This window comes from Heteronotia binoei, chromosome 1 (genome assembly GCF_032191835.1).
Source record: "Heteronotia binoei isolate CCM8104 ecotype False Entrance Well chromosome 1, APGP_CSIRO_Hbin_v1, whole genome shotgun sequence".
NCBI classification, from domain to species: Eukaryota; Metazoa; Chordata; class Lepidosauria; order Squamata; family Gekkonidae; genus Heteronotia; species Heteronotia binoei.
Genome location: NC_083223.1, coordinates 251,187,904 through 251,215,109, shown reverse-complemented (window position 1 = coordinate 251,215,109; position 27,206 = coordinate 251,187,904). Strand labels below are relative to the sequence as shown.

Genomic DNA, 27,206 nt, shown 5'->3' with positions numbered 1-27,206 from the left:
TGGTTCTGAGATGGGACAAGGGGGTACATACAAGAGAACCTTCCCCCTGCTTCGCATGCTGACTACACCTATATTCCACCTTTATGTGCTTATTTATATCATGTTCTCCTATCCAGTGGGAACCTGGAGCTGTTTACATTGTTCACTACCTTCCTCTGTTTTGTCCTCGTAACAGCCCTGTGAGGTAGGCTAAGAGAGAGAAGAGGATGAGCAGGATGAAGACAGAAGAAGACAGAGAAGAAGAGGAGGAGGATGACGAGGAGGAGGAGGAGAAAGAGAAAGAAGAAGAGGAAGAGGAGGAAGAAGGAAGGAGGAGAAGAATTGGATTTTTACACAGTTTGGTGTAGTGGCTAAGTGTACAGACTATTATCTGGGAGGACCGGGTTTGATTCCCCACTCCTCCACTTGCAGCTGCTGGAATGGCCTTGGGTCAGCCATAGCTATCACAGGAATTGTCCTTGAAAGGGCAGCTTATGGGAGAGCTCTCTCAGCCCCACCCACCTTGCAGGGTGTCTGTTGTGGGGGAGGAAGATAAAAGGGATTGTGAGCTGCTCTGAGTCTCTGAGATTCAGAGTGGAGGGCAGGATATAAATCCAACATCTTCTTCTTTTTCTACCCCACCTTTCACTTGGAGTCTCAGAGGGGCATACAATCTCTTTCCCTTCCTCTCCCCACAACAGACACCCTGTGAGGTAGGTGGGGCTGAGGGAGCTTTCCCAGAACTGCTCTTGAGAGGAACAGCTCTGAGAGAGTTATGACTGACCCACGGCCATTCCAGCTGACTGCATGTGGAGGAGTGGGGAATCAAACCCAGTTCTCCAGATTAGAGCCCACCGCTCTTAACCATTACACCAAAGCGGGTGTGTTTTGGGCTCAAGCTCAGCCTGCAAGCTTCCACAAGAGAGCAGAGATCTGAACCCGGGTCTCCCAACATTCTAACGGCTGTGGTCCATAAGTCTCTCATCTTCCGTCCAAGTAGTGTTTTAATCTGATTGCACCCCTGTGAGGAAGGTTAGGAAGAGGGACAGCGACTTATCCCAGAGTCACCCTTTCAGGTTGAGCAGGGGTTTCCCCTTCAACCTGGCTTTTCACATTTGAGCCCAGCGTCTTTGCAGCTGAGCCATCCTGGCTCTCCCCACTCACCCTCAGGCATCTAGCTTCCTGCAAGGCAAAAGCCGCTTCCTCTAGCACTGCCCCATCTCCAACATGGGGGAGGGAGCAAGGAGGACTAAGGGCCCCAGATGACGGACAGCTTGATAGTGAACAAGCCCACAGTTGTATCCAGCAGTTCCGTTCTCGGAGAACAGGAAGTGCAACCCTGAGGGAGGAAGCCTGTAACGGGCTAGCAAAGGAAGGATAATTCTGTCCCCTCCATGATTCCAGCATTCCCTCCCCCACTTCGACATTTGCAAGAGCCAAGCAGGGTCTTCTTTGGCCAAATCCCTGCTAACAAGAGAGCCAGCAACCTGCCGGTGTGCATTAGAGAGCAAGTAGAGAGGTGAGTGGTCAGGCAGAAGAAGGCATATGACAGAGAGACCAAGAGCAGATTTCTCAACCAGAGCTCAGCCCACAGAGACAAGGAAAAGGCACCAAGCACATGCTCAGAGATATCATCCTCTGTGCATCTTTGAGGAGACTGCCTCTGAACATGTGCAAGGTGGAATATTTAAAAACCACATGCCACCTTCTAACACACCTAGGAATAAAAGAATGAGCTTCCAGACAGCCCTGAGCCTACAAAAGTAAGTTTTGTTGTCAGCAATCATCTGCTGAACAAAGCAAAGTAGTCAGAAAATGTCAGCATTTACTCCTTTCAGTGGTCAAAGTATTTTGCAGTTCTCATGCCCTGTTTTCCAGTCGGGGTCTGTTTCTGAAAGGAAAGGTGCTGGGCCTCAAGGTTACTTGAAAGCTTCACCCAGGCATGCTAGAGGAATGGGAGCTGGTTGAGAACACTGCAGCAGGGAAAATGGGGCTCTGCACATTCTCTTCTCCCCACATGCTTGGGCATGGAGAGCAGGGCTGGTTTTTTTGCACAGGAACGCAGTTCCGGCTGGCTTGACATAAGGGGGTGCGGCCTAATATGCAAATCAGTTCCTACTGTGCTTTCCCCACAAAAAAGCCCTGTGTGAAACAATGGTGATGTTAAGGGGTGTGGCCTAATAGGCAAATGAGTTCCTGTTGGGCTTTTCCCACAAAAAAACGCCCTGATGGAGAGTATGTCACAGGGCTAATCCCTGCTCAACATAGAGAGCGCAGCTGGCTGCTTCAAGTCAGGCTACTGCCTGAGATTCTGGGCACATCAGCCTCGTGTGCAGGGTACACTCACTGTGGATTTGTTCCGGGGCTCCCGCTGCAGAGAGAGCTGGTAGATCTCCTCTTCTGTCTGGTACTGATCTAGAGAGACCTGCAAGGAATGATGCAAATTAGTAGGAATGCCAAGACACCCTTCCCCTTTGGCAGGCAGGGCACAGGAACACACGAAGCTGCCTTATACAGAATCAGACCATTGGTCCATCATTACTGTCTACTCAGATTGGCAGCAGCTCTCCAGGGTCTCAGGCAGAGGTCTTTCACATCACCTATGACCTGGTCCTTTTAAATGGAGATTCTGGGGATTGAACCTGGGATCTCCTGCATGCCAAGCAGATGCTCTACCACAGAGCTGCAGCTCTGTGATCTGAAGTAGGGTCCAAATTGCCAGCTGAAAGGAACAGCCTTCCCTGCCCTGACTCTACTATACATCTTTTCCTACAATTCCACCCACCACAACCACTCCAAAAAGTGCTCTTTTATTTATTTTATTTATATCTTGTTTTCCTCCCTAATTGGGATCCAAATTGGCTTATCACATGGTTCTCTCCTCCTTTACCTTCTCTCCATAAAACAATTGTTTTTATTATTATGAACTGTGAGCCACCCTGAGCCTGCTTTAGCGGGGAGGGCAGGATATAAATCCAATAAACTAAATTAACTAAAAAAAAACTTTTTAAGGAAACTTTTATAGCCTGGATGCCCATCCCAATATGATGTAGCCAGGCTTCCCCAAAGAGGCTCTAGGAGTCTCTGAATATAGGCACTGCAAAGGAAGGATGTTAAGAAGATTGGCCTGGAATACTGGGGAGAGGAGGTTTTGGATTTGGGGGCTGTACTTCAGGACAAAAGCAAGGGGCATCCCGACTTTTCCTCATCACTCTGTGACGTTCCATGAGAAGCCGCAAGTTCTCACTGTTCTCTCTTGACCTCTCTCTCTGAGGAACAGCCCTGCATTAAAAGCTCCAGACTTCCCACCGCAGAACAAAACAAGGCAATGCTGCATTCTTCTAGCGTTTTGACACACAGAGGTCTAACAAGCAGGCATTTTTAAAAAAACCATCTTCGCATCTCACTTTAGGTCTATGGATAATAGTCTCTTGGTTCTTCCACTTTTTGCACCAAGTTTGGACAGGAAAGGCACACAGAGGTGTGTTCTCAAAGGCTGTCACTGCTGCCCCGCAACCATGAAACTTCCTTCCACTGGAGAGTCATCTAAAGACCAAATCCGCCTCCATTTTTAAATAAAGTTTTCTTATTTGGGCCAACGTTTGGTGGCCAAGGCTAAGGAGGTTTTATAGCATATCTTACATTTAGCACAATTGCTATTGGTTACTTGATCAGTCCTGAGTTGAAGGAATGAGGTGGGCCAGAACTACAAGTGAATGAAGATATTATTCATGTCCTCCAACTGAAGATATTGTCAATTACCCTAAGGAAAATAACATGAAATCCAAGCCCACCTATCACAATCTAGCCTCACAAGCCTAGAGACCTAGAACTCTAAAAGCCTGTCCATTGCCACTCGTTACCTCTCAAAACCATCCCTGCCCCTGGACTTTTGCCCTACAGATTGACTATTTCTCACTCCACAGAAACTGCACTGTCAGCAACTTCCTCTTGAACAGCTGGAGTGTTTATTGACATTCTATGACAGACATTGAATGACATCACACAAGCAGTTTGACCAATGGCTTAGCAAGGCTCACAGGAAACAAGTGACACCAATTTTTAGCCGTATAGATGCAAATGATCTCTGTGGGCAAGGATGCTAAAAAGAGGTGTGTATTGTGCAGTTGGTGGTGGTGGGGAATCTCACCATAAGCAAATTGAGGAGGTCAGTGTTAGCCTCAAAAGGGGGCCGGATGCTTTGCACCATGGCCAAGTCACTCAGGATACTGAACAGCTGCTGCATCTTGTTTCCATTGAGGCAGGTGTGGGCACGATCCAGCCAGTCAGGGAGCGCCACGTGAACAGCCACCAGGTCCTTAAGGTGGACCCCCAGGATGGGGAACTTGAAGCCCACACACTCTGCAAAGCACCGCCGATAACGGCTGTAGTTTCCCACCGACGTCAGCAATTCAGTGAGGGATTCCCATACCTGAAGGTTGCCAGAAAGAGAGCAGAAGGGGTCGGCAAAAAGACAGCAGGCTTACACACACTTGAAGAAATGGGTTTTAGATGCAAGATGCAAAAGACAGCAGCGAGGCAGCCTTACCTATAGGGAGGGTAGTAATTACCCAATGAGGGCTAGAAATTTGCTTTGATCCTTAAATGAACGCTGATATCTGGCAACAGGCCTCTGTACTAAATGTGATGTACAGATAGCCATGGTGAAAGAAGAGCAGAGCTTTTCCTGAACAGGAACACATGAAGGGAGGGGTGTCCTAATATGCAAATGAATTCCTGCTGGGCTTTTTAAAAAAAACAAAAAGCCCTGTGTGAAACAATGGTAACAACAGGGGGTGTGGCCTAATATGCAAAGGAGTTCCTCTGGGGGTTTTCTACCAAAAAACCCCAAATAAGAGGATTTAAACCTATCAGGGAGTAGGGCTTTTTGGTTCCAGGCAGTCTCTCTCTGCAGTAACTGAACTCCACTGCTGCTCTGCTTCCCTACAGCCCTGCAGCTGCAGCCAAAAACCTCCCATCACCTACCTTAGTGGTCTCTGGGCTCACAAAACTGTGTGTCTCCTTGAGCCGGGAAATGGAGCTGTGACTCAGGCCACCCACCACTGCCATCAAGGTGTTGAAATTCTGCAGCTGTAGCAGCCTCTGAGCATAGATAGATGAGACAAACGATTTAGCAGGGGAGAAGGACAAAGACAAAGTAGGGTCGGAGCAGGGGAAAGAGGCCTGGTCAGCTACCAGGCTGCCGTAGCTCTGCCTCCCACATCTGACACACAAGGCGAAGCAATGGCAGCCTGGCAGCACACTCTGAGGTGCAGGCATCGTGCCGTGGCTGAGCCTGGCAAGGGTGTGTGGGAGGGCCATAACTGGCCCCCCTGGGGTTGCGCCCCAGGCAGCCACCTAGGGCTGCCTAGTGGACGGGCCACCCTGGGGGATATGTCATGTAGCCTTTCAGACTGGGGGGGTTCAGAGGAGTCACTGTTTGATTTGCAGTGTTGGAAAACTTCTGCATTTCCAGACTGCCACTGCTGTCCAATAGAGTAGGAATGGGTCTGTGCACTTAGGAGGAAGAGGAAGAAGGGCTCACTTCAGGGAGAGCAACACTTCATTGCCCAGAAGCCTCCAATTGCCTGTTGGGACCATCAGGGCTGACCCACACAGGCATCTAGAGGCCTCTGCAGAAACCCAGAAGCCACAGAACCCACACTTCACAGAACAACTTGCCCTGCCTGTTGGTCGCAGCCAGCCACTAAAAGGAAGTGCACACACCACACCACAGGCCACACTGGACTTGGCAGAGCTGCGAGCCACAAAACCAAAAAAAAGGCTTGAGAGAAGTAGCAGTCGGATGTGCTTAGAGAAGGCTGGGTTCTGGGGCAACGTTGATTTTGCCTGGGGAATGGTACATGTTCTCCTCCCCCCGTCCCCGCCGCTGCATCCCTCTCATTCCTTCTCAGTCTGCGATTGTATAAATAGATTTTTATAGTCGCCAGCAAGCGTTCCTCCCTCCCCTGCAAAAGGAACATAGTCTAGTAAGAATAAAAAGGTCGCCCTGAACTTCACACCCTCCACCAGGGAAGGACAAACCAAACACGTTTTATTTATATAGCTGGCTTCCCTGCTAATTGATGCTCACGGCCCTCTCAGGGAAAACAGCGCAATGACAGACCTCTTTGCAATCAAGCTGAGCCTGGTTTGGAGAGGTCACAGCAGCTGGGGAGGGGTGGCATTTGCTGGTGAGATACAGAGCTGAGCAAGAGACATCTGGGGGTTGGGAGAGCTCCCCATGTCAATCGAAAAAGCAGGATGGAGGGAAGAAAATCTCAGATTTCCTTAGCTGAGTTTGTTTGTCAAAAGTAAAATGTTTATTCTCCTACTCCAAATTGTTTTCAGGGGTGAAGGGGTCTGTACAGAGTGGTGGTAGTGAAAATCACCATCAAGTAGCAGTGGACTGATGGGGTTTTCAATGCACAGAGGTTTTTAGTTTTCCATTGCCTGCCTCTGCATAGTGACCCTGGGCTTCCTTGGTGGTCTCCCATCCAAATACTAACCAGGCTGACACTGCTTAGCTTCCGAGACCTGATGAGATTGAGCTAACCTAATCAAATGGTCAAAGCTGTACCTCCCACCTTCTGCTTTGAGCTGCCCAAGAGAGACCAGAACCATTCAAGTTCTGGGCATGGAACACACTGGGGGTGCAGAAAGGGGAGGTATTTGTGAGTTTCCTGCACTGTGCAGGGGGTTGGACTTGATGACCCTGGAGGTCCCCTTCCAACTCTATGATTCTATGATTGATTCTATGTTACTTTCACTCCTAATTTGTTTGCAGACTCCCCATGTTAAGGGTGCTGTTGGGCTTTAAAAGGTTCTAGTAAGAGAATCAGAGTATGAAATAGCGGATCTGGACAGACTTAATAGCATCACCTTAAATACTGTTAAGTTATCAAGAAGTTGAAGGCTGTCTTCTCTTCTTTTTTTTTTTAAAAAAAGGAAAAAGTTTGTGCTTTCTCACCTGAGCCACCATGACAAAGCGGGTGATGACCTGAGCTCGCTGCTGAGCCGTGGGCTTGCTGAGAACCATCAGCTGCACCCACTGGGAGACGCTGTTGAAGAGGGTGATGAATCGTTCCAGGATGGGGTTATCCACCGTGCAGCCATGCATGACAAAACTGTGGTAGTCCTGAAACTGAGGAAGAGGAGGGGAAAACAGCAAATTCAAGGGGAGAGCCTCCTCAATACAGAAGTTTTTGGATTTTTGGATTTGACTTCAATCTGCAAAAGAAGTTTTCTCATTCTTGCTAGCGCCGGGAATCCTGCTTAAAGCTGCTTCTGTCAGACGGGTGGCAGGAGGGACAGATCCATGAGTTGCTTTTGACAACTCTGTCCACAGAGCCCTTGGTTTCTCACAGCAGCCAGTTTGCAGTGGGTGCATGGGCATGGTTCAGTGGCAGAGTATCTGCTTTGCATGCCAAAGGTCCCAAGTTCAGTCCCCGGCATCTCCAGTTAAAAAGAATCAGGTTAGTAGATGATAAAAAAAACCTCTACCTGAGACCCTGAAGAGCAGCTGCCAGTCAGAGTAAATACTGACCTTAAAGACCAGTGGTCCTACTCAGTAGAAGGCAGTTTCATATGTTCATATGGCATAAAATAATTAAAACAGTGAAATCACCATGCCTTGCCCTAGCTCCCAGCATTGGGAGAGAGGTCAACTATCAGGGCTGGTTTTTGTGGGCCTTGAGATAACAATGCCACCCTAGATATCTTGGTGGCACTAAGCCAGGTGTGTGGCAAGTGCAAGACACAACACCAGCTGGGACAACAATGCTTGGGAGGGGGGGAAGTGGGTGTGGAATCCCTTCCCCCCACCACTTCCTCCAAGGAAAATCAAGCCTGATCTCAGAGAACTGATTAATTTTTCAGGAAAGGAGACCTCAGGAAAAGCTTGGTCCTCACCAATATCTTGCTGAAGGAGCGGTATTCCAGGTGAGTGAGATGCTCCGCCAGCTCCCCCGATTCCAAGTGGTCAAAAAGGAGTGACGTTTTGCGTTTTTTCTGGGCCACTGGCTGGCGTTGAGTGACTTGCCGCTTCCACTTGTAAGTAGGGCTGGGAAAGGACAGGAAAGGTCAGCTGTGAAGTGGGATGCAAATGGAAACATGCAAATGGGCTAATTGCTCGTGCAGAAGAAAACGCTGGGGCTCACGCCTGCCTAATCTCCCTAATCTCAGATGCAGGGAAAAGGGGGGGGGGCTGGCTGCAGTTATTCCATTTTTTAAAAAATTATTTGCTTCTTTTAAAAATGTACATCTAGTCTTAGAACCCCCTCCCCCCAAACAAACCCTCAAAGTGGTTTACACAACAATCCATCGTCTAAATAAGGCCACAAACAAGAACAAGACCACATAAAAATGTTTAAAATCAATGTGTAACAGCTCCAATCCCAATCTCAGCAAAAGCCATCCGAAACAAGGCATCCAAACAGCCTCCTGAACCCAGGGACTCTCCTTGAGTAGTATATTCCACAAAGAGGTGCCTCCAGGGAGAAAGCCTGGCTTAGGGGAAAGCTCAGCCATCTTTACTACTTTTATGCCCAGAATACACCGGGAAAAGCCAGTCTTTGGGAAGAGCACTATACGTGCAAATCTTGCAAAACTTGGCATGAAAGCCATATTTCCAGCCAACATTTTGCAGTGGAATCACACCCAACTCCAACCTGCTGCAAAAAAAAAACAACAATTAAACCCACAAAGCCAGCAAAGAAAGTTGGAGGGACAGGTGGGCAATTGTGCCCCCCTCGTTTACCTACACGCTCTCTATGTCAATGAGATTGCTGTGACATTGATTCCCTTCCCGCCCTAGAAGTTCCTTCAGCTCCTTGATCTGATCTGCCAGTTCTGGGTTCAAATCGAATTCTGCTGGAAATGCTGAGATCCAGTATCTGTCAGGGACCAAGAAAGACAGGGGAGAAGGGGAGAAGAAGCATTCTCTGGATTAGGCATTGTTAACCTAGAAGTCTTCTCTCAGTTGAACACCACTGAACCATCAGTGGAGACCTCAAAGGGAAATACTGAAACAGTGGCATCCTGCCAAGCAATGGATCCTGCTTCCTGGCTGCATTCCCAGCTCCTTCCCCTCCCATGATTCATTTCCAAATGATGATATATAACTGATGGACCTTAGGCCTGCAGCATACAGCCCAATCCTCAATCTAAGAAGTTTCGGGCATCGGTTTTGATGAGAGAGCCAAAACCACCATGTGTTCGCAGTGCATTTCCTTGCTATTTCAAGGCAAAACCTCTTGCACTGAAAGCAGGTTGTAAGTGGGATGGGAGTTTCTACTGGGGCACTGAGTTCAAGTTCAGTTCTTCCCACTTTTCACCCCTGTAAATGGACCTACCTGACCAGATGACAAGTTTTCACCTGCAGGGAATTGTTTTCTGGCCCGCGTGATTCCTGGTAAGTTCAGGGCAGAGCTAAGGACATAACTGTGTCAGTCTTGGAAAGAGTGTTAGACTGGAGAATATCAGAAAAGTAAGTGAGGCTGCAGGTTTTTATGGTACGGCCACATCCCAAACTACACTGCACTGTACATGAGACTATGTTCTTTTTTATTTTATAGATCATCCCACTTTTCCCCCAAGGGGGACTCCAAGCATCCGATCAAATCATTGCCCCCTCCTCCAACCTATCCTCACAACAAGAAGCATGTGAGGTACCACAGAGTGAAAGAGCATGGAAGGCCCAAGGTCAGTTGATGAATTTCCTTGGCAGAGCTGAGATTTGAACCTGGTTCTCCTGGGCCCTAGTCCACCACACTAACCACTAAGCCACACTGACTCCTTGGCAGTAGCCTCTAAAACTTAAATGTCATGCTGACTGAGAAATCACCAACACAGCAACAGAACATCATTGGAGTCCAGTGGCACCTTTAAGACCAACAAAGTTTTACTCAAAATGTGAAACTGTTGGTCTTAAAGGTGCCACTGGATTCCAGCTTTGTTATAATGCTGGCTGAGAGTAACTAATTATGAGCCTTTGGCATTTGCATGGCATCTCATTTAAACTGGGCCGCTACCTGTGCAAAATCCGGTTTAAAGGAAAGGCAGCATGGCTGCAAAGTTCCACATGGAGGAGTTCTTTCAGCAACCACTATGTTGAAATGAGGCTGAAGTTTCCATTGAGTACATGGATATAAAAAACAAAACAAAACAATCCTCAGTCAGCAACCAGCTCCCGTTGGTTCTCAAGGACAGCCAGCCAATTCTTTTTATAAATGCAAAGAAAGCCATGAAAATTAATATGGAAACTTTCAGATGCAGTTAAAGGCTCCAAGAAGGGTCAGATTTGGGGGAGCCATCCCCCTTGTTTGCTCTGCAAAAGATGGAAGGCTTGAGGAAACAATGGGACAGGCCAGTTCTGGAAGGATGTCAGAGAATAATCCACTCTACTGCCTCACCGCTGTGGACAGAGCGATCAAGTGCTCCTTTCCCCGGGACTGCAGAGGCAGAAAGGAAGCTGCCCCCCACTCACCACCCTCTGGAGACAGGGACCTCCAGGGAGTAACATGACTTTGGCTAGCAGGCATTTTTGGTGTTGGTGGGGGGGGGCTGTTTCCTGTTTTAAAGAAGGGGGCACTATCAAAGGAAACGAAGCAGACAGCACATGAGAAATTCGCAGGAGGAGGAAATGGAGATACACAGACCAGGCAAAGAAATGTGGGTGGTCATAAAGCCAGAGAATTGTGCAGGGCAGAGGGCAGACGGGACTAAAGAAGGATATATCTTCAGCAACTTGGCAGCCAGCTCTGAGGAAGGGATGTACCACGGGTGCATCATGAGAAACATGCGGACCAGTTGCGGGTCTCGAACTTTGCCCTCATCATCTGCAAGAGAACACAGAACAGGTCAGAACAAACACTTTATGGACTTCCTGCCTCTCTCTAGCCCTTGCTCCTTGGAACCTGCCCCCCACCATCTTGGTCCCTCCAACACAAACAGCTGTTTAATTGTTTAAAATACTTGCATCCTACCCTGCTGATAAAAAAGATTCTTAGACCATTCCTTTCAAAACTGAAGGGGACCAAGGAAGCAGCAGCAGCAACCTGCTTGTAGAGCTCCAATCCTTCAAAATTGCCAGATGTGTTGCAGCAAACTCAAATGGGAGTCTTGCAGCTCCTTAAAGACTAACAAGCATTTATTCAGGCATAAACTTTCACGGATAAGCATTCAGCTTAAGATCTTTTGAAGAAGGAAGAAAGACCCTCCTGACCCCCAAAAGGCCACAACCAGAGGGCCAATCCACAGCCCGCTTAGGCAGGACGTCCTTTATGTGTTGCTGCACTTTGTTCTTTTTCTCAACCTGGCACTCCCCACAGCACAGGCAAGCACACGTGCAAAACCCTGCATCTGTTTTTAGCAATACGTTCCATTTGATGCTCCAGCCCTCTCTGACCCCTGGGTGCTATTCCCACAAGGAGGCCTGTGGAAGCTTTTGCCCAAAAACCAATACACTAGCCACCTCCCTACTCCGAATAAGGAGCAACAAGCAAGCTAAAGACAGGTCTTTAGAAACAAGCAAACTAAGGGTCTTTCTCCCTCCTTCAAAAGGTCTTAAGCTGCAAGATGTAGCTCTTTCCTTCCCTCATCTTGGAAACAGTAGCAGTAGAAATTCAGGAATCAGCCCTGAGCTACCACCAGAGTCACTCTGGGGGCTAAAATCCTAGGTCCACCATCAGCCCCAAAGTCTTGCCAGTCTTTGGGACAAGTGTACTACAAATCAAGCTGAAAGTCTGCTGATTGTATGCAACCTACAGCCCAAAGTAAGTGCTCCTGATTAGTATGGACTTGTCTGCAGTCTACCAAACTGGGTGAATGCAGCTGTCCAATACAATGCAGGAGAGACAGGCAGGGAGGTATCTATGTCAGAGGAAGCCTCCCACCGAGGGGCAGCACCCCCCCCCCCCCCCGCCATGCTTGTGTGGCTTGGAGAATCCATTGCAAGCTGACTCCCTTCCCCATATTTGACTCCAAGAAACAATTCTGCCTCTCCCTCCCCTACTCACCAAAAGCCTCAATGCAGCCATGTAAAAGTTCATCCACTGTGCACCCCTTTTCCAGGTCCAGAGTCCCAGACATTTCAGCTCCTCAGTCCTGCCACCCAAGCTGGGCACAGCACTGTCACCAGTGTCGGTGGGAAAGTATCCCTGAGAGTGCACCTTAAGAAGAAGAAGATATTAGATTTATATCCCGCCCTCCACTCCAAAGAGTCTCAGAGCGGCTCACAATCTCCTTTACCTTCCTCCCCCACAACAGACACCCTGTGAGGTGGGTGGGGCTGGAGAGGGCTCTCACAGCAGCTGCCCTTTCAAGGACAACTTCTGCCAGAGCTATGGCTGGCCCAAGGCCATTCCAGCAGGTGCAAGTGGAGGAGTGGGGAATCAAACCCAGTTCTCCCAGATAAGAGTCCGCACACTTAACCACTACACCAAATTGGCTTAACAAGAACAAGAAAAGAAAATTATTGGTAATGCAACTATTTCTGAAATTGGAACCAGGGGGCAAGGCCGGCTCCAGGGAGGGGCAGAGGGAGCGCTTACCCCAGGCACCACCAGAGGGGGGGTGCCAAATTGGGTACGGAGTCCATTCTATTCTATGGGCCCATAAGATATAATGGGCTCACAAGGGGCATCGTTTTTTAATTCCCCCCCCCCTCAAAAAACATGTAGATCTGGTCCTGCCGGGGGTGCAGGGCTGCAATTTCACATGGTGGAAGATGTATCCTAACTGGAGGATAAATCCCGCATTAGCAAACAGAAAGTATCTAAAACACACCACAGGACCTTACTGGAACATGAAAGAAACGCTAAACCCAACACACAACCAAAGCAGAGATTGCTGAGTGTGTTCTCACAGGCAATGTAGAAATTGCCCTGTTAGTTTGCATGCATCGCCAGCATTTACATGAGGAACAATGGAATGGTGGTTCCCAATTCTCCCCATCAGTGAAGGAACAGCAGGGAGAGACAGCATGGTGTAGTGGCTACAGTGTCAGATGAGGATCTGAGAGACCCAAATTGGATGGATGCTGCTGCCCGACACAATGCAGGAGAGACAGGCGGGGAGACATCTATGCCACCCTGCTCTGAAAGTGCATTGAGTGGCCTGTGAGGTAGTGACACACTCAGTCTAACGTTACTGTTGCAAGGATAAAATGTAGGAGAGAACAATATTGTAAGTTGCCTGTGTCCCCAATGGGGAGGAAAGCAGGGTAATAAACAGCTAAGCAAACAAATGGAAAGGCCCAGGATGTGGATTCTTTGGTAGATTTTCTGTCCTTTCTCAGCAGGTGACCAAGGGAGAATTCATCATTCAATGCCGCTATCCCTCCCCAATTCTACCCTGGGCACCAAATTGGGTTCAGAAGAAAGGCAGCTACTTTGCACATTATGTGGCAGCAAAGTCCCTCTGCCCATCGCAAACACATAACAGGGAGCCACAGATTTTTTGCAAAGCTGACACCCATTGCTGGAGGAAAAGATTCTTGTGAACATTCTCAATTCCGTCCCTTATGACAGCAGCCAGACATCCTTCTGAACAGGTCCCGCCCCACTGACAGCTTGTCGTCTTCGACTGCCACCAGTGAGGATGGTGGGAGAAAAGGCAGCAACCAAACTTCTTCCCAGTGTACTTGGATCAAGACCTCATGGAGAGCTCCCCTCCTTGAGATTTTTCTTCATTTCATTGGGATTTGCATTGCTTTTTAATTACTGTAAGTGTCCTTTTGAGGCAGTCAAAATGACAAATTTACAAACCAATCCTAAAAGGTCTACTCAATCCTAGTCCAGTCTGTTCAGTGGTGTTTACTCTCACCCCTATACAGACCCACTGCTTAACGCATCACTGATTTATAGAACCATAGTCCAGCCCCCTGCACAATGTAGGAAACTCACAAATACCTCTCCCCCACACTCCCAGTGACACCTGCTCCATGCCCAAAAGATGGCCAAAAAAAACCACCACCCTTCTTCAGGATCCCTGGCTAAACTGGCCTGAAGAAAATTGCTTCCTGACCCCAGAGTGGCAATCAGCAGTTCCCTGGGTGTGCAAGAAAGGGCCACAGGAACTAAGCACTGACACAACACTTCCTACTCTCCTCATGAACGGCCCAAGACCACAGAATCAGCATTGCTGTCAGATGGCCATCTAGCCTCCTCTCCAAAGAAAGAGAGCCCACCACCTCCCAAGGAAGCCTGTTCCACCGAGGAACAGCTCTGTCAGGAAGTTCTTCCTAATGTTTAGCCAAAAACTCTTTTAATTTAATTTCAACCCACTGGTTCTGGTCCAACCTTCTGGGGCACTAATTATATATCTTGCAACATGAGCAGCAGTCCCAAGGTCAGAGTGTCCTGGGGGACTGAAACACTCTCCTTCTGGTTTGTACAAACTCCCCAATTTAAGGCTTGGTTGGCCTCAGTTTATTTCTGTCCTTTCAAACAGGAGAATCCCCCACCCCCTTGCTGTGCAAGCATCTCCCTGTCTAGAATTCATCTGTATGCCCCTTTTCAAACTGCTCTGCAGTCTGAGGTTCATCCTCATGACAGCTCTATGAAACAGAACTTATCTCCTTCACAATATGGTGCAACAATGAAGGGGTGAAGTCAGTGTGAATGGGAATTAGATCTGGTGGACTTTTGACCCCCCCCTCCCTCATCCAATTCTTATGTAAGTGAGATCAGAGAGATCCACCCTGCCGCTTGTATTTGGTTATCATAATGATGTCACAGTCACGCGGGGGTCGGGGGGAAGCACATTGGAAGAGTTTCCTTCAAGGTTGCAAAATCATAACAGTTGCAAGATCATTTTGACATCAGCTTGATTCTCCAGCCCAAACCAGACTGCTTTTTCCTCTGCGGATTGAGAGACTGGCCTCTCGATTTGACATGAACGCAAACAATACTACCTTGCAAGATCAGACCAAAGGGCTACCTAAGCCAGCATCCTGCTTCCTAAAGTGGCTGTCCAGATGCTCACTACCAAAGACGGCACTGCTACATCTCCTGCATCGAAAACAACATCAGGACTAGCTGCTCTCAGGGTCAGCATCATTTCCGAAAAGCAATATCCTGGAGGGTGGAAACGAAAACTGCAGAAGGGAATTTTGAAGAACTGTCATAGAGAGAGAAGCCTTCCATCCACAGCAGCTGCACCACAACATCAAAAACCTCACTTGTAGGAAGGGCTGCACCAGTTGAGGCAGGACATGAAGAAGTCAGAAGGGAGTTGCACAGTGTTTCCTCCAGCCTCACCCTTAAGAACTCGTCAAACTATATTGCACACCCGCTGTAAGGATTTCCTGCCTGTGTGACCCTCTTGTCCACAGTTCTCCACTTCATCAGTGCTAATTTGGGATTCAGTTATCACTGGACGATTCAGAAGTGTCTCAAGATTTTGAAACAAACAGCATGGATGGTTCTGGAGTACAGTTTCAGCCCTTCTGGGTACAGAGAGTTGGCTAGACTGCCCTTTCAATGGAGCGCCTGCTCCTTTCATTTCAACCCTGGGGACAAAACCACTTCTTGCTGAAGTGGCAATGTACAGGACACAGAAGGACAGGAATCTACTGTTGAGGTTAACAGGACAAAAGCTACTGTTTGAGGAGGGTGTTTGAGAGAGAGATGAAGTATGTCGAAGAGGCCCAATTCAGAGATGCTGGGGACAGCCAAGAGGGTATGAAAGTATTGGTGCTTTGCTTAAGAAGTTCAAGAAGACGGTCTGTTGCTAAAGACAGAACTTGGGATGGAATGGGTCTCTGGTTTCACCAAACAAGGCTTTTTCTTTTAGGTCAGAGCTCAGCCATGGAAGTACCTTCCCACTCAGATGACAACTCATATGCTTACATAGAGTGCTTTCCTTTACCAAACATTTTGCACAATCCAGGATTCAGGACCAGGAGTTTCCAGGTCAGAAAATGGTTTCCAAGCCAGCACTGATCACAAGCTACAGTGAACACATGTGTACAGGGTACAGCTTGGTTTTAAAAAAAACCATGCATTTACTAATTCTCATGTTATATTCAACACATGTAAAACTGAAAGTGTGACACAAACCCCGCATTTACTTGGGTGGCCCTAGTTTCAATTGCATAGGGAATGTGTAGGGAATGTGTGTTGGCTCTTTCTCCAAACAGATGTACACAATACATTCAGAATATAACATGTGAACAGGAGTTTGGAGTACCAGGCATTCTCATTTTAGACTGAAAGCACTAGCTGCCTGAAAAGGTGGGTATAAAACCTTTCTTTTGTTGGTGGAGTTCCAACTTTGTTCAAGAACTTTACCCCTAGATACAAATCTCCAACCCTGAGAGCAAAGAAAAGGGGCCCAGAAATCTTGGCTCTGAGCAGACACAGGCTGTTTGGATGTAGGGATCCAAGCCAAGTCATTTCTGTCCCCTTGAGGATGCTAGGCCAAGGCAGGGTTCCCTCTCCTCTGTTCAGTAGGAACAAGTGGAGGGGGGGCAGGGTTTGAGGCAAAGTTGGAGGGGAAAATGTTTCTTTTCAGCCAGTCTCCCTTATCTGTGCTGAACTTAGTCTTTTTCTGTAAATAAGGACAGAAAGGCAAAAGAACCTGTTCTTGCCCTTGGGGAAAGATGGTGCAAAGTCTCAGATCCCACCCTACCTCATTACAGGGATCAGAGTTTTTAGCACACATCTATGCACTCTCATCATCCCAAGTGAAAGAAAGAGCCATGGAATGTTTGGAAGGCAGGCCAGGACCTGGGGCTTTTGCCAGGGGATGACTCAGGGCTGGCGGATGATTTTAGACAAGTTCCTCAGCCTGGGAACTCCAGCCGGCCTCTTGCTGTTGAGCTGACCACAGAAGCAGACTGACTTGCAGGAATTCCACCAAGCTCAAACTGCAGCCTTCTTGACAGAAAGGTCTGCAATCCCCCAATGCTGAGAGAAAATGGGCTTGTACTGTAGGCCTTGAAGCCTGTTAGCAGTAACTGCTTCCGCCACAGCAGGAAACTAGTCTCAGGGGGCCACTAAGGCCCACTTCTTCTAAGTGCTGTTCATGTGACACGGAAAACACAAAAGCAGGGCCTTTTAAACCAAGCCATTCAGGCCACACGATTTCCAGATACAATGTTTTTTAAAATTTAGAAGTTTATCTTTCTCCTCTGAACAGCCTCTGGTATAAGATTTCCACATGCTCTTTCACACCATCATATCCTCAAACAAGCATATATGTTAAAATTCTACATATAAATCAGCTACAATGGTTTTTTTTTTGGGGGGGGGGATAGTTTTAGGTAAAGAATCTATAGTGAAAATTCCTCCCCCACACACACACTCTTTCTGAGATTCCAGTAGGGCCTTAAAGAGCAATAAGATTTTCAGGGTAAAAGCTTCTGGTAAAATTTCCTACATCAGCTTACACTCTAAAAATCCTGCTAGTATAAAAGGAGCCACTGGGAGAACCCAGCCCAATATAGCTACTTTCTGAAACTATCTTTCTTGGGGCAGCTAGGAATATGTAGTTGTTCACAGCCACTGTCACACGCCACATGGTGTTTCACCGCAACCAACCAATTGAGTTTATACAGTCAGCCAATCTGCCTACACCTCAGTTTCTTCAGATGTAGTTGTTAAATAGTGGGTTAGCTACTGTTCACCTAATCTATGAGCAAGGCTTATTGTAACATAACATACACACACAACACTCTTCTGAACATAATTGAGGGCTAAGAATTCAGCATACAATGTAGGGTTGCCAGATCTGTGTTGGAAAATACACCTGGAGACTTTGGGGATAGATACCTAGAGACTTTGGGGATGGATCTGGGAGAGGGCGGGGTTTGGGAAGAGGAGAGGCCTCAGCATGGTACAATGACATAGGGTCCACCTTCCAAACAGCCATTTTCTCCACCGGAGCCGATCTCCAGCTGGAGATCTATTGTAAAAGTGGGAGATCTCCAGCCCCCACCTGGAGGCTGGCAACCCTAAGTCAGAGCAATCGAATGGCAGCTTCAAACTACATACACAGATGGTGTCCACGGTTCCACCTCTGAAACTATGTAATGGTCAGATACCAGTTGTGGGCTCTCCTCGGCTCCTGTGCAGATGGTGAGCAATTCAGATCACAACTGTTGTACTTGTGGCTTTGGCTTTCCCCCACTCTGCGCCATTTTTCTGATCTGAAACAGTATACTTGTGGGTTTTCTCAAGCAGGAAATAGGGTCCCCCTCCAAGACCATTTCAGGTCAAGTAAACAGTGCAGGACGGAAGCCTGAAGCCACTTCTCCACAATCACCACAGTGGCAGTCTGAACTGGGCACCACATGCTTGGAAGCTGAGGAGAACTCAGAACTCATAGAATCATAGAGTAGGAAGGGACCTCCAGGGTCATCTAGTTCAACCCTGCACAATGCAGGAAACTCACAATACCTCCCCCTAAATTCACAGGATCTTCATTGCTGTCAGATGGCCATCAAGCCTCTGTTTAAAAACCTCTAAGGAAGGAGAGCCCACCACCTCTGAGGAAGCCTGTTCCACTGAGAAACCACTCTAATGGTCAGGAAGTTCTTCCTAATGTTGAGCTGGAAACTGTTTGATTTAATTTCAACCCACTGGTTCTGGTCCTACCTTCTGGGGTCACAGAAAACAATTCCACAACATCCTCTATGCGACAATCCTTCAAGTACTTGAAGATGGTGATCATGTCACCGTCTCAGCCGTCTCCTATCCAGACTAAACAGGCCCAGCTCATAAGAACATAAGAGAAGCCATGTTGGATCAGGCCAATGGCCCATCCAGTCCAACACTCTGTGTCACACAGTGACCAAAAAAAAAATTATATATATAGCTCCTTCAACCTTTCTTCATATGACTTAGTCTCCAGACCCCTCACCATCTTTGTCACCCTCCTCTGGACCCGTTCCAGCATGTCTATAACCTTCTTAAAATGTGGTGCCCAAAACTGAACACAATACTCCAGGGTGAGGTCTTACTAGAGCAGAGTATGTCCTACTATTACCAGAGCATGTCTTACTATTACACAGAACACAAGTTGGCAACCTTGAACCCAACCCATGAACTCCATAATAATTAGAGACCACCAGGACCTCTTGAGTGCCTCTCTTTCCATCTGCGCTATGCAGGCCCTCAGTAGCCTTGGGCAAGTCACTGTCCCCAAGTTCTCCCCACCCACTGCAAAATGGGAACAGCGACTTGCTTCACAATGATGATGCAACAGGAAAAAATATAGTTAAAAACTGAAACTTTTTACACAGTTTTATTTATACCCAGCTTTTCTCAGCAACAGAGACCCAAATGGCTTACTGCATGGTTCTCCTCTCCTCCAATGTTATCCTCACAACAACACCCCCATGAGGTAGGTTAGGCTGAGAGAGACAGACTGATCCAAGGTCATTCAGCAAGCTTCCCGGGCAGACTGGGAGTTTGAACCTGAATCTCCTAGTCCAGCACTCTGACCATTACGCTACAGTGGCCATCTGAAGAAGAAACAGGAGCAAGTATCATATAGAAAAGACAAGCCTGAACCCACCTATCTGGCATGAGGAGAATCAAGCACAGCAGCGTGGTTAAAGTGTCCATCTTAGATTGTGATGACCCAGATCAGCCATAAGACTCAGTGGGTAGCCATGACGGTAAAGGGTGGGGAGAGATGCATGCCACCCCAAGCTCCCAAGAGAGATAATGTCATACCCCCAAACTGCTGAAGTGGCTGTCATTCCCACACTAGCATTTCTTCCTAGCACAGCGCGTGGAATCCCTGTATGTAGTGAGGAATGTCTTTTGTGTCGTAGAGCGCAATTATTATTAATCTTTTCAGACAGCCTTTTGTGCTCGGAAATGGTGGGTTGGCATTTTTCTGGTAGAGTTATTTTTAGGTAAGTTCCCCCCCCCCCCTTTTTGCTGTTTTGGATCTAAAGCTCAGCAGCAGCCTGAAAGGAGACGACATTCAGGGATGGGCAGCTTCAGCAGGAGAAAGCATGGAGACCTCCCCACACAGGTGCCACTTCTTGGTTATTCAGCCTCTCTGCAGACTGGGGTGGGTTTTTTTTTCCCCTTTTGGTTCCTGCATACCCAAGGCCTGGTTGCAACATTTCAGTCAAACTACCAGTTGCAGAATGTAATTTCCCAACATCTACCTCCCCCCGCTTCACTTCAGCGGGATAAATATATTGACAACAGATTGTCTGTGGCACAAACATTTATCAACACAGGCAGCTGCTGCACAACACAAAAAGACGAAAGGGGTAAGCATTCTAGGGATCTGCGGCAGGAAGGCACACACACACAGACACACGCAAGTCTCAAAAGCAAACCCACACATTCCAAAAGCAAAGCCTTCACACGGAAAGGAACCCAAAGCCTTTTCCCTCTGCACGGCACCCAACCTGTGCCTGACCTCTCATACAGGCACACATGCACACAAAAACCACACGCCCTATCCCTTCACACACATACAAGATGCGGTGGTTTCACATGTGGTGCTCCAGGCTGCAATGCTCAGCCCCTTTTACGCACACAGGATACCCTCCCCAGCAGAATCCCTGGGGGAGAAGGCACACAAGCGCATAGTGAGTGCCGACCCCAGACAATTGCACAACACATCCCTTTCTTTGTGCACCGGCACTGCCAACAATTGACACCTTCTTCATCAGCATAAATAGAGCACTAAAGAAGCCCAAATCACCTCTGATTAGCCAACTGACTCTCCCCACATACATGCATGCACAGTCGTGTGTCAAGAGATGCACACCTGTTTACCCAGATATTTGTTTTACCCTCCCCCCCCCAAGCCCTGCAGCTGGGTGAAGCAGCCACAAAAAAGAGACAAGCCACATGACAGGGTGTGAGCACAAAGCTACTCTTAACCATCATGAACTAAATCTCACCCACAAACACTGCACAGTGATTGAGCGTGGAAGAGGAGGGAGGCTGGCTTGAACGGAGCTACCTGACCTCTCCCCGGCTTCCTTTCCCTCTTCAGTGCACCTGAGCAAAGAAGGTTAACACACACCCCGCCCGCGGTGGGTCAGCAATACCTTTTTAAAGCAGGCATTCAAGGCCACCTGGAAGTCACACCTTCTGTCCCCTCTACACCTCTTTTGCCCCATCCCAAAATGCGTGCGGAGGCGGGAGGCAACCTGTGCGCTCAAAGGTGCACTTTAGCCTCATTGCTTTCCATGAAATACACCTGAGAGCGGTTGCTTCGAGGGCCAAGGTCGTCGGGGGGGGAGGGGGCTTTCTTCGTCCCCCTCCCTCAGCCCCAAGCACAGCGGCAGGGAATGGGCTCTGCCTTCGCTCGGGGGTGGGGATGGGGGCGTTGGGCCAGGCGTTCCAAAAGACAGAACTCACAGGCTTCCAGCTTGCCGGGAAATTCCGCCTCAGAACCCAAGCAGCGGAAGGGGTCACTGTCCGCGACGAAGCGGCGCTCTGCACATGCCTAGAGCGCTCTCTCTCCTTTATTCCCGCTTTCGCAAGACGCGGCATTGAAAACAGGTCCTAGAGGTGGGGCTCAGCCTAGCTCGCTTCCTCCCCGCGCCCGAAGCGTGGGCCCGGATGGGACGTTTGTACCTTGCGGGGGGTCAAGATCGGCACCCAGTTGCCGCGCCTCGAAGTCCCCGCTCCCCGTGGCCGCTCCAGCCAGCAATCTGGGCGCGCTTCGACGGCTGCTCCTCCGCCCGGCTTTGGCTGTGCCTCGGCGTGCGCGACGCAGCCTTGTCTCCCCACCGGAGGGAGGGACGGAGGGAAGGACCGGGCGGGGCGGAGAGGCAGCCTCCCTCCGCGCTACTCGGCCACCGCGTCCCCCGCCAGTGGCTCCCGCATCGGACGCCCCTCGCTGTGGCCTCGAGTCCGTCACCCAGACCACGCCGCACTCCGGGCGAGCGCACTGCGGAAGGCGGAACCCCTTAGCTGCTGGCAGGGAGGGAGGAGGGGGCGCGGGGGAAGGAAAGAGCGCCGCGCCAAGACCGGCTTACCCGCCCAGCTCTGCCTGAGCCCCGGAATCTGTTTGCAGCGATACGCAGGGCCTCTGAGGGTAAGCAGAGGACTTTGAGGAGATGGCGCTCTGATGGCACGAAGGGAGGGTTTGAGTGAGTGAACGTTGCGCTTCCCACTGGATCATTCCCCCAAAATTGCAAATCCCGTTTAGGAAGACTGGATTAACATGAGCCTAATATCACCGTGCTTTGGCAAAGTCAAAATTAAATCATGGGGAGTGCCACTGAGTGCCCTTGCATATTTGGGAGTGGGGCAAGGAGTGAACACGTGGCTTATCACTTTTGTTATTCTTGTAGAGTGTAGAATGGAATGAAAGTACTTTATGCGGGTTTTACTGCACTGAATGGAGCATACAAATGAATTCTATGTTTCAAAATATCAAACAATTAACTTAGTGAACCAAATACTGATAAAGAAAGGTCACTGGTGCAGGGGTAGGGAACAGTGGAGGGTAAAAAAAGGGACCTTGTTTGCCTGGCCATTTCCGAGACTGTTTATTTTTATTTACACTTTGTCTTCCTCCCCAGCTAGGAGGACCTAAAATGGCTTACACCATTCTCCCTTCCTCCATTTTATCCTCACAACAATCCTGCAAGATAGGTTATGCTTATAAGGTATGAGTGGCCCAAAGTCACACACTGGCAGAGTGGGGATTCGAAGCTGGGTCCCCCAGATCCTCGTCCGCTATTACTACTCACACCACACTGGCTCTCAATTTCAGTGGACAGAAGGAAAGATGGATGGAGCTGACCCAGGAGCATCAACCACCAGGGAAATTCTGATGTGCCAGTCCATTAAAATGTGCAAGAGCATGGCATGTGACCTACACTAATTAGTGCAATCTTGAGCATCAAAATATTTCATGCTGCTGCCCGGGCATACTTTCTTAACACTGCTGGGAAAATGTGGAGGGTGAAATTAATTCACACTTTTGCATATGGAGCAGGGGGGGTGGGGGAAGATGCAGATTTCTTGCTGAGAAGGGTAAGATGGGAGGCGATGGTCACCAGAGCGCTGATGCAGCCGCTGGGCGTACCCAGGGTGGGGGTAGTAGCCTGGCACCCAGAGAGCAAAGAGCAGATGCGGAGCAGAAACACAGCCTCCCAGGGGTCCAAAGACTTCCTCACATTTTGGCAATGCAGCATCCCCTGGTTGCTATGGCAACCAGCACTGCAGGGTTCTGATTGGAAAGGACTGGAGGGCCCGGCAGTAACTGGAGCTCCCCCCTCCTCCATGAACCAGGTGAAGTGTGCATGAGATAGGATGCTAAGAACCATTCCAGAGCTTCATTTTCCAAGAAGGCAGGGGCAAGGGCTCGAGCCTGCCCATATGTCCTCTTTTTTCTGCAGCTGTATCTAGAAGCAAACAGTAGTTACCTAATAAAGAGTGAAAGCCCTCTGTGTGTTCTCAGGGATAGCCCTGTGGTGTGGAATCTCTGATTGGTGGAATCTCTGAGCAATGCGCTCTGCTTTCTTTAAACATGGTTCTCCCCTAATCCTGATGGTCTGAAGCACCCTACTCAAGGCTTGGTTTGGATCAGAGCATCCTTGGGCTCGGCCTCTGGAATGTGTAAAGCAACAACAAGAGTGCCTCAGAGCACATGTAGAGTGTTTTCCCCCTACCCCTGATTTTGGATTAGACAAAAGGGCTTTATTGGAAGGTTTTTGATTGGACAGATAAAACAACTCACTTCCAAAGCCAACTTGTGTCTGAAGTCAGTCTCACATATGTGCAGATCTTTGTAGAAATCTGGCTGCATGGGCCAGTAATATGATCAGCTGCACATCTTTTCAGGGAGAAGTTCAACTGGTGCAGCTTCTCCATTCACCGCAGCCACACTAAAAGAAATGCAAGTTCACTTCTGCTAGGTTGGAGAGGAACAGAGTTTACCTAGACTTGGATACCAAAGAGTTACACAGCACCAAGAGCAAAGCTAAATTGCAAGGAAGACAGAATCTCTAGCCTGGAAGCCACTCATAGATGCTTGAGTTACTCTGCACATGTTCAGAGGCCCTCTCTTAGCTCAAGTGGGAAATATGAGCCATATTGTTAAAAGTAGGGGAGGGCCGAGCCCTTACTCAAGCCATCCGAGGTGAAAATCTTCCTTTCTCAGTATCCTTGGTCTCCAATCCTAGAAGTAAGCCACTCTGGAAGAAATAGAATACTTCAAAGAGATAGATCAAGATGGGTTAGTCTGTTGGTAGCCACAGAAAAGAGCAAGAGTCCAGTAGCACCTTAAAGACTAACAGAAGGCTAACCCTGTCATAAATTTTGTTAATCTTTAAGGTGCTGCTGGAACCTTGTTCTTTTCTACTACTTCAAGGTGAGTGTGGTCAGGACCATGCTACAAAGCTCAGAGGAGCCTTCTTTGGGTCTGGAGTTGTCCTCGAAAAAGGATTTTGGAAATGAATTTGGGCCTTTGCAAGCTACAGCCCTGACAAGAGGCAGATCCCAAACTTGGGGAGGTTAGAAAGAAAGCAACCCACATGGCATCTTTTTGGTCTTACTTCCAGCTCCTATTTCCAGTGATGAGGATTAGCCCTGGCACATGCTGTGTTACACTGTACATCATAAGGAAAAAACCACAAACCGTGAACACATGCAAAGTAACTTTATCCAGTGCTCTGTGTAAAGGTAAGCAACTCCCGTCCAACTGGGAGACTCAGGGAAGGGCTTCAAGGTCAGGCAAGGTGAATGCCAAGATCTGAATCCAGCCCTGAGAACTGCTAGGATAGCTGTGCCAAAACTACAAACCACTTCTTCCCTCTTCGTAAAAAGAGTCTGACTCCTGTTAATGGAGAGATGTCATTTTCTGGATTACATTCAGATTTTCACATACAATTTCAGTGTGCATTTCACCATTGTTGCCTAAGACTTTTCACTGCCCTCTTTACAATTCAAGGCATACCTTTTCTGATTTTGATGATGAGCATGTACACATGAGGTTGTCTTACACTGAATCAGCCTCTCAGTCCATCAAAGTTGGTCTAAGACTGGCAATGGCTTTCCAGTATTTAATCGCCTGCTGCCTGATCCTTGCAACTGGAGATGCCTGGGATTGAACCTTCTGCATGCCAAGCAGATGGTCTTGCAGTGAGCCATGGCCCCTTTCCTGTCCAGAGAGGGCAGCAACAAATCTTTGCTGAAAGCCCAGAATGGAGAGCCCAGAAGAGACCCTGTTTTCTTCTCCCTTTTCTGAGAAGGCGTCTGGCCATTACCTCCTTTCAGCCATTGCCCTGGCTTTGGTTTTGTTTTATTTATTTATTTATTTGATTTATATCCCGCCCTCCCCGCGGAAGCAGGCTCAGGGCAGCTCCAGCCCTCCACGCACCCTGCTCTGTGAATTACCAGCAGGGCCAGCCTTATCCTGAAGTGGGGCTACAGAGTCCTCCCAAGCTCCCTCCTTTCTGTCATTTTTTGTAAGAAAAAATTGATCCAGTGAGTCTTGAGCATTGGCCTGTCCCTTCAAGCCAATCATGATGATACATTTGGCTAAAGCCGCACACAGTCAGCTCTTGCTGCCCTTGGACGGGGGTGGGGGGGGGTTGACAAGCAGCTGCTTTTGAGAACAGAGTTGGCAAAACTGCATGCCCCTTGGCTAGTTTTCTGTGCGTGGAGCCAAGATGGAGATTCTGATGCATTGTTTCTGGAAAGAAGCCTTGTCTATTTTTGCTACATTTGTTTCTGAGCGCGCAAGAAGCTGCCTTCTACCAAATCAGACTCTGATCTACCAAAAGCAGCATTGTCTTCTCAGACTGGCAGCAGTTCTCGAGGGTCTCAGGCTGGGGTCTTTCACATCAATGGCTACCTGATCCTTTTAACTGGATATGCCAGGGATTGAACCTGGGACCTTCTGCATGCAAAATTGGTGCTTTCCACTGAGACAGGATAGAACAACTTCTGGATGATTTTTGAAAGTATTTCTAGGGGTAGTAAACAATCAGGTTTTGCTTCCTTGAAGAAGGACCTTCTGCTTGGGAGATAGTTTTTAAAAAGTTAATGTTATTGAAGTTTTTAAACAGAAAAAAAAATCAAGCTATGACAATTGTGGAAAAGCAGGAAGAAAAATATGCATTTATGTATTACAATCTTACTCTGAAATCAAATTAAAAGAAGTATATCTCCTTTCCCTGGAATCTTATTATTTTTGCCTCTTAATCTTCAAAACCACAAATCATCAGTTCATTTTTCCCCATCTCCCACAAGAAGTCTACAAGAGGTTTCCATAGAGCCATAAATTTAGACAATGTCTTTTATTTTATCAAAGAAGTACGTTTGGTCATCTCTGCAAGCTCCATCATCTTCACCATTGGTTGGGAGAAATTTCTTAGCCAGTCTAGAATACTGTCCAGTTATTTTCCTTCCTGTCCTGAAAAATCCTTGGACGAATTAAGACTGCACTCAGACAGTGATTTCCCCGGAGAGTTAATTGTGTGGTTTGAAAGTGTATGCTTATCCTTCCTTTACCCCAGCAAAACAGGTTCCATAGGATAGGCTGTTGGATTATCTCAAAAGCCTGGCCAACGTATTTGACAAAGAGATAGCAATGGGACAGATTTAATCTGTGTACACTTTAGAGGAAAGGATGCTTCTCAGCTCTTTTTATTGTCTGTTTCCAGCCTCATTTGCCTGAGATGTGCAGGGCCCTGCCTCTCTCCTGCATAGCGCAGCCTTGTACCTCTTCTCTGACTTTGGTACGTTGCCCTTGGTAGGAATGCCTGTGTGTAGCTCCTTGACGGAATCACTCAGTGTGTGGTGCTCCAGCTGCCCCACTGTGCGGCCAATTAATCACCACGATTCCTGCCAGCTGCAGATCCAATTACGGCAACCTGCCCCAAAGCACAAGGGCCGGAGGGGGTGCCAGGCCGCCCCCTCCATGCCCCCTCCCCTCCTGCAGGGGGAAACGGAGGGGAGAGCAGTGATCAGAGAGACCCCCCACAGTTGGGGCTTCAAAGCAGTGAGAAACAACCTCTCCCACGCCCTCTCTGATGCCATTGCTTAAGTCCCTGGACCAGTGTTTCATGCCAGCACTCAGAACTGAAATACCAAAGAGCAGGTTTGGTTATGAGTGTGGAGTAGGAGTAGGGAGATCCTGGTTCAAATCCCTGCTCTGCATAAGGTGACCCTGTGCCAGCAGGGGTGGAATTCTAATAGGAGCTCCTTTGCATATTAGGCCATACACCCCTGATGTAGCCAATCCTCCAAGAGCTTACAGGGCTTTTTTTTGTAAGCTCCTGGAGG

The 27,206-nt window shown here is 48.3% G+C and overlaps 2 protein-coding genes across 2 annotated transcripts in view; both read right to left on the bottom strand.

The window, feature by feature from the left end:
• Positions 1 to 21,851, bottom strand: part of RASGRP2 (RAS guanyl releasing protein 2) — a 43,730-nt gene extending 21,879 nt beyond the window's left edge. Inside the window, exons 1-10 of the mRNA XM_060252516.1 lie at positions 21,540 to 21,851; positions 11,997 to 12,149; positions 10,715 to 10,817; positions 9,333 to 9,395; positions 8,742 to 8,873; positions 7,891 to 8,041; positions 6,950 to 7,123; positions 4,966 to 5,082; positions 4,130 to 4,411; positions 2,327 to 2,404 (exon numbers count right to left, since the gene is read on the bottom strand). Coding sequence (XP_060108499.1) covers positions 2,327 to 2,404; positions 4,130 to 4,411; positions 4,966 to 5,082; positions 6,950 to 7,123; positions 7,891 to 8,041; positions 8,742 to 8,873; positions 9,333 to 9,395; positions 10,715 to 10,817; positions 11,997 to 12,069 — 1,173 coding nt within the window. The 5' untranslated portion in view covers positions 12,070 to 12,149; positions 21,540 to 21,851. The remainder of the gene's footprint in view (positions 1 to 2,326; positions 2,405 to 4,129; positions 4,412 to 4,965; positions 5,083 to 6,949; positions 7,124 to 7,890; positions 8,042 to 8,741; positions 8,874 to 9,332; positions 9,396 to 10,714; positions 10,818 to 11,996; positions 12,150 to 21,539) is intronic.
• Positions 1 to 27,206, bottom strand: part of PYGM (glycogen phosphorylase, muscle associated) — a 234,100-nt gene that overhangs the window by 167,995 nt on the left and 38,899 nt on the right. The gene's annotated exons all lie outside the window — the stretch shown is intronic.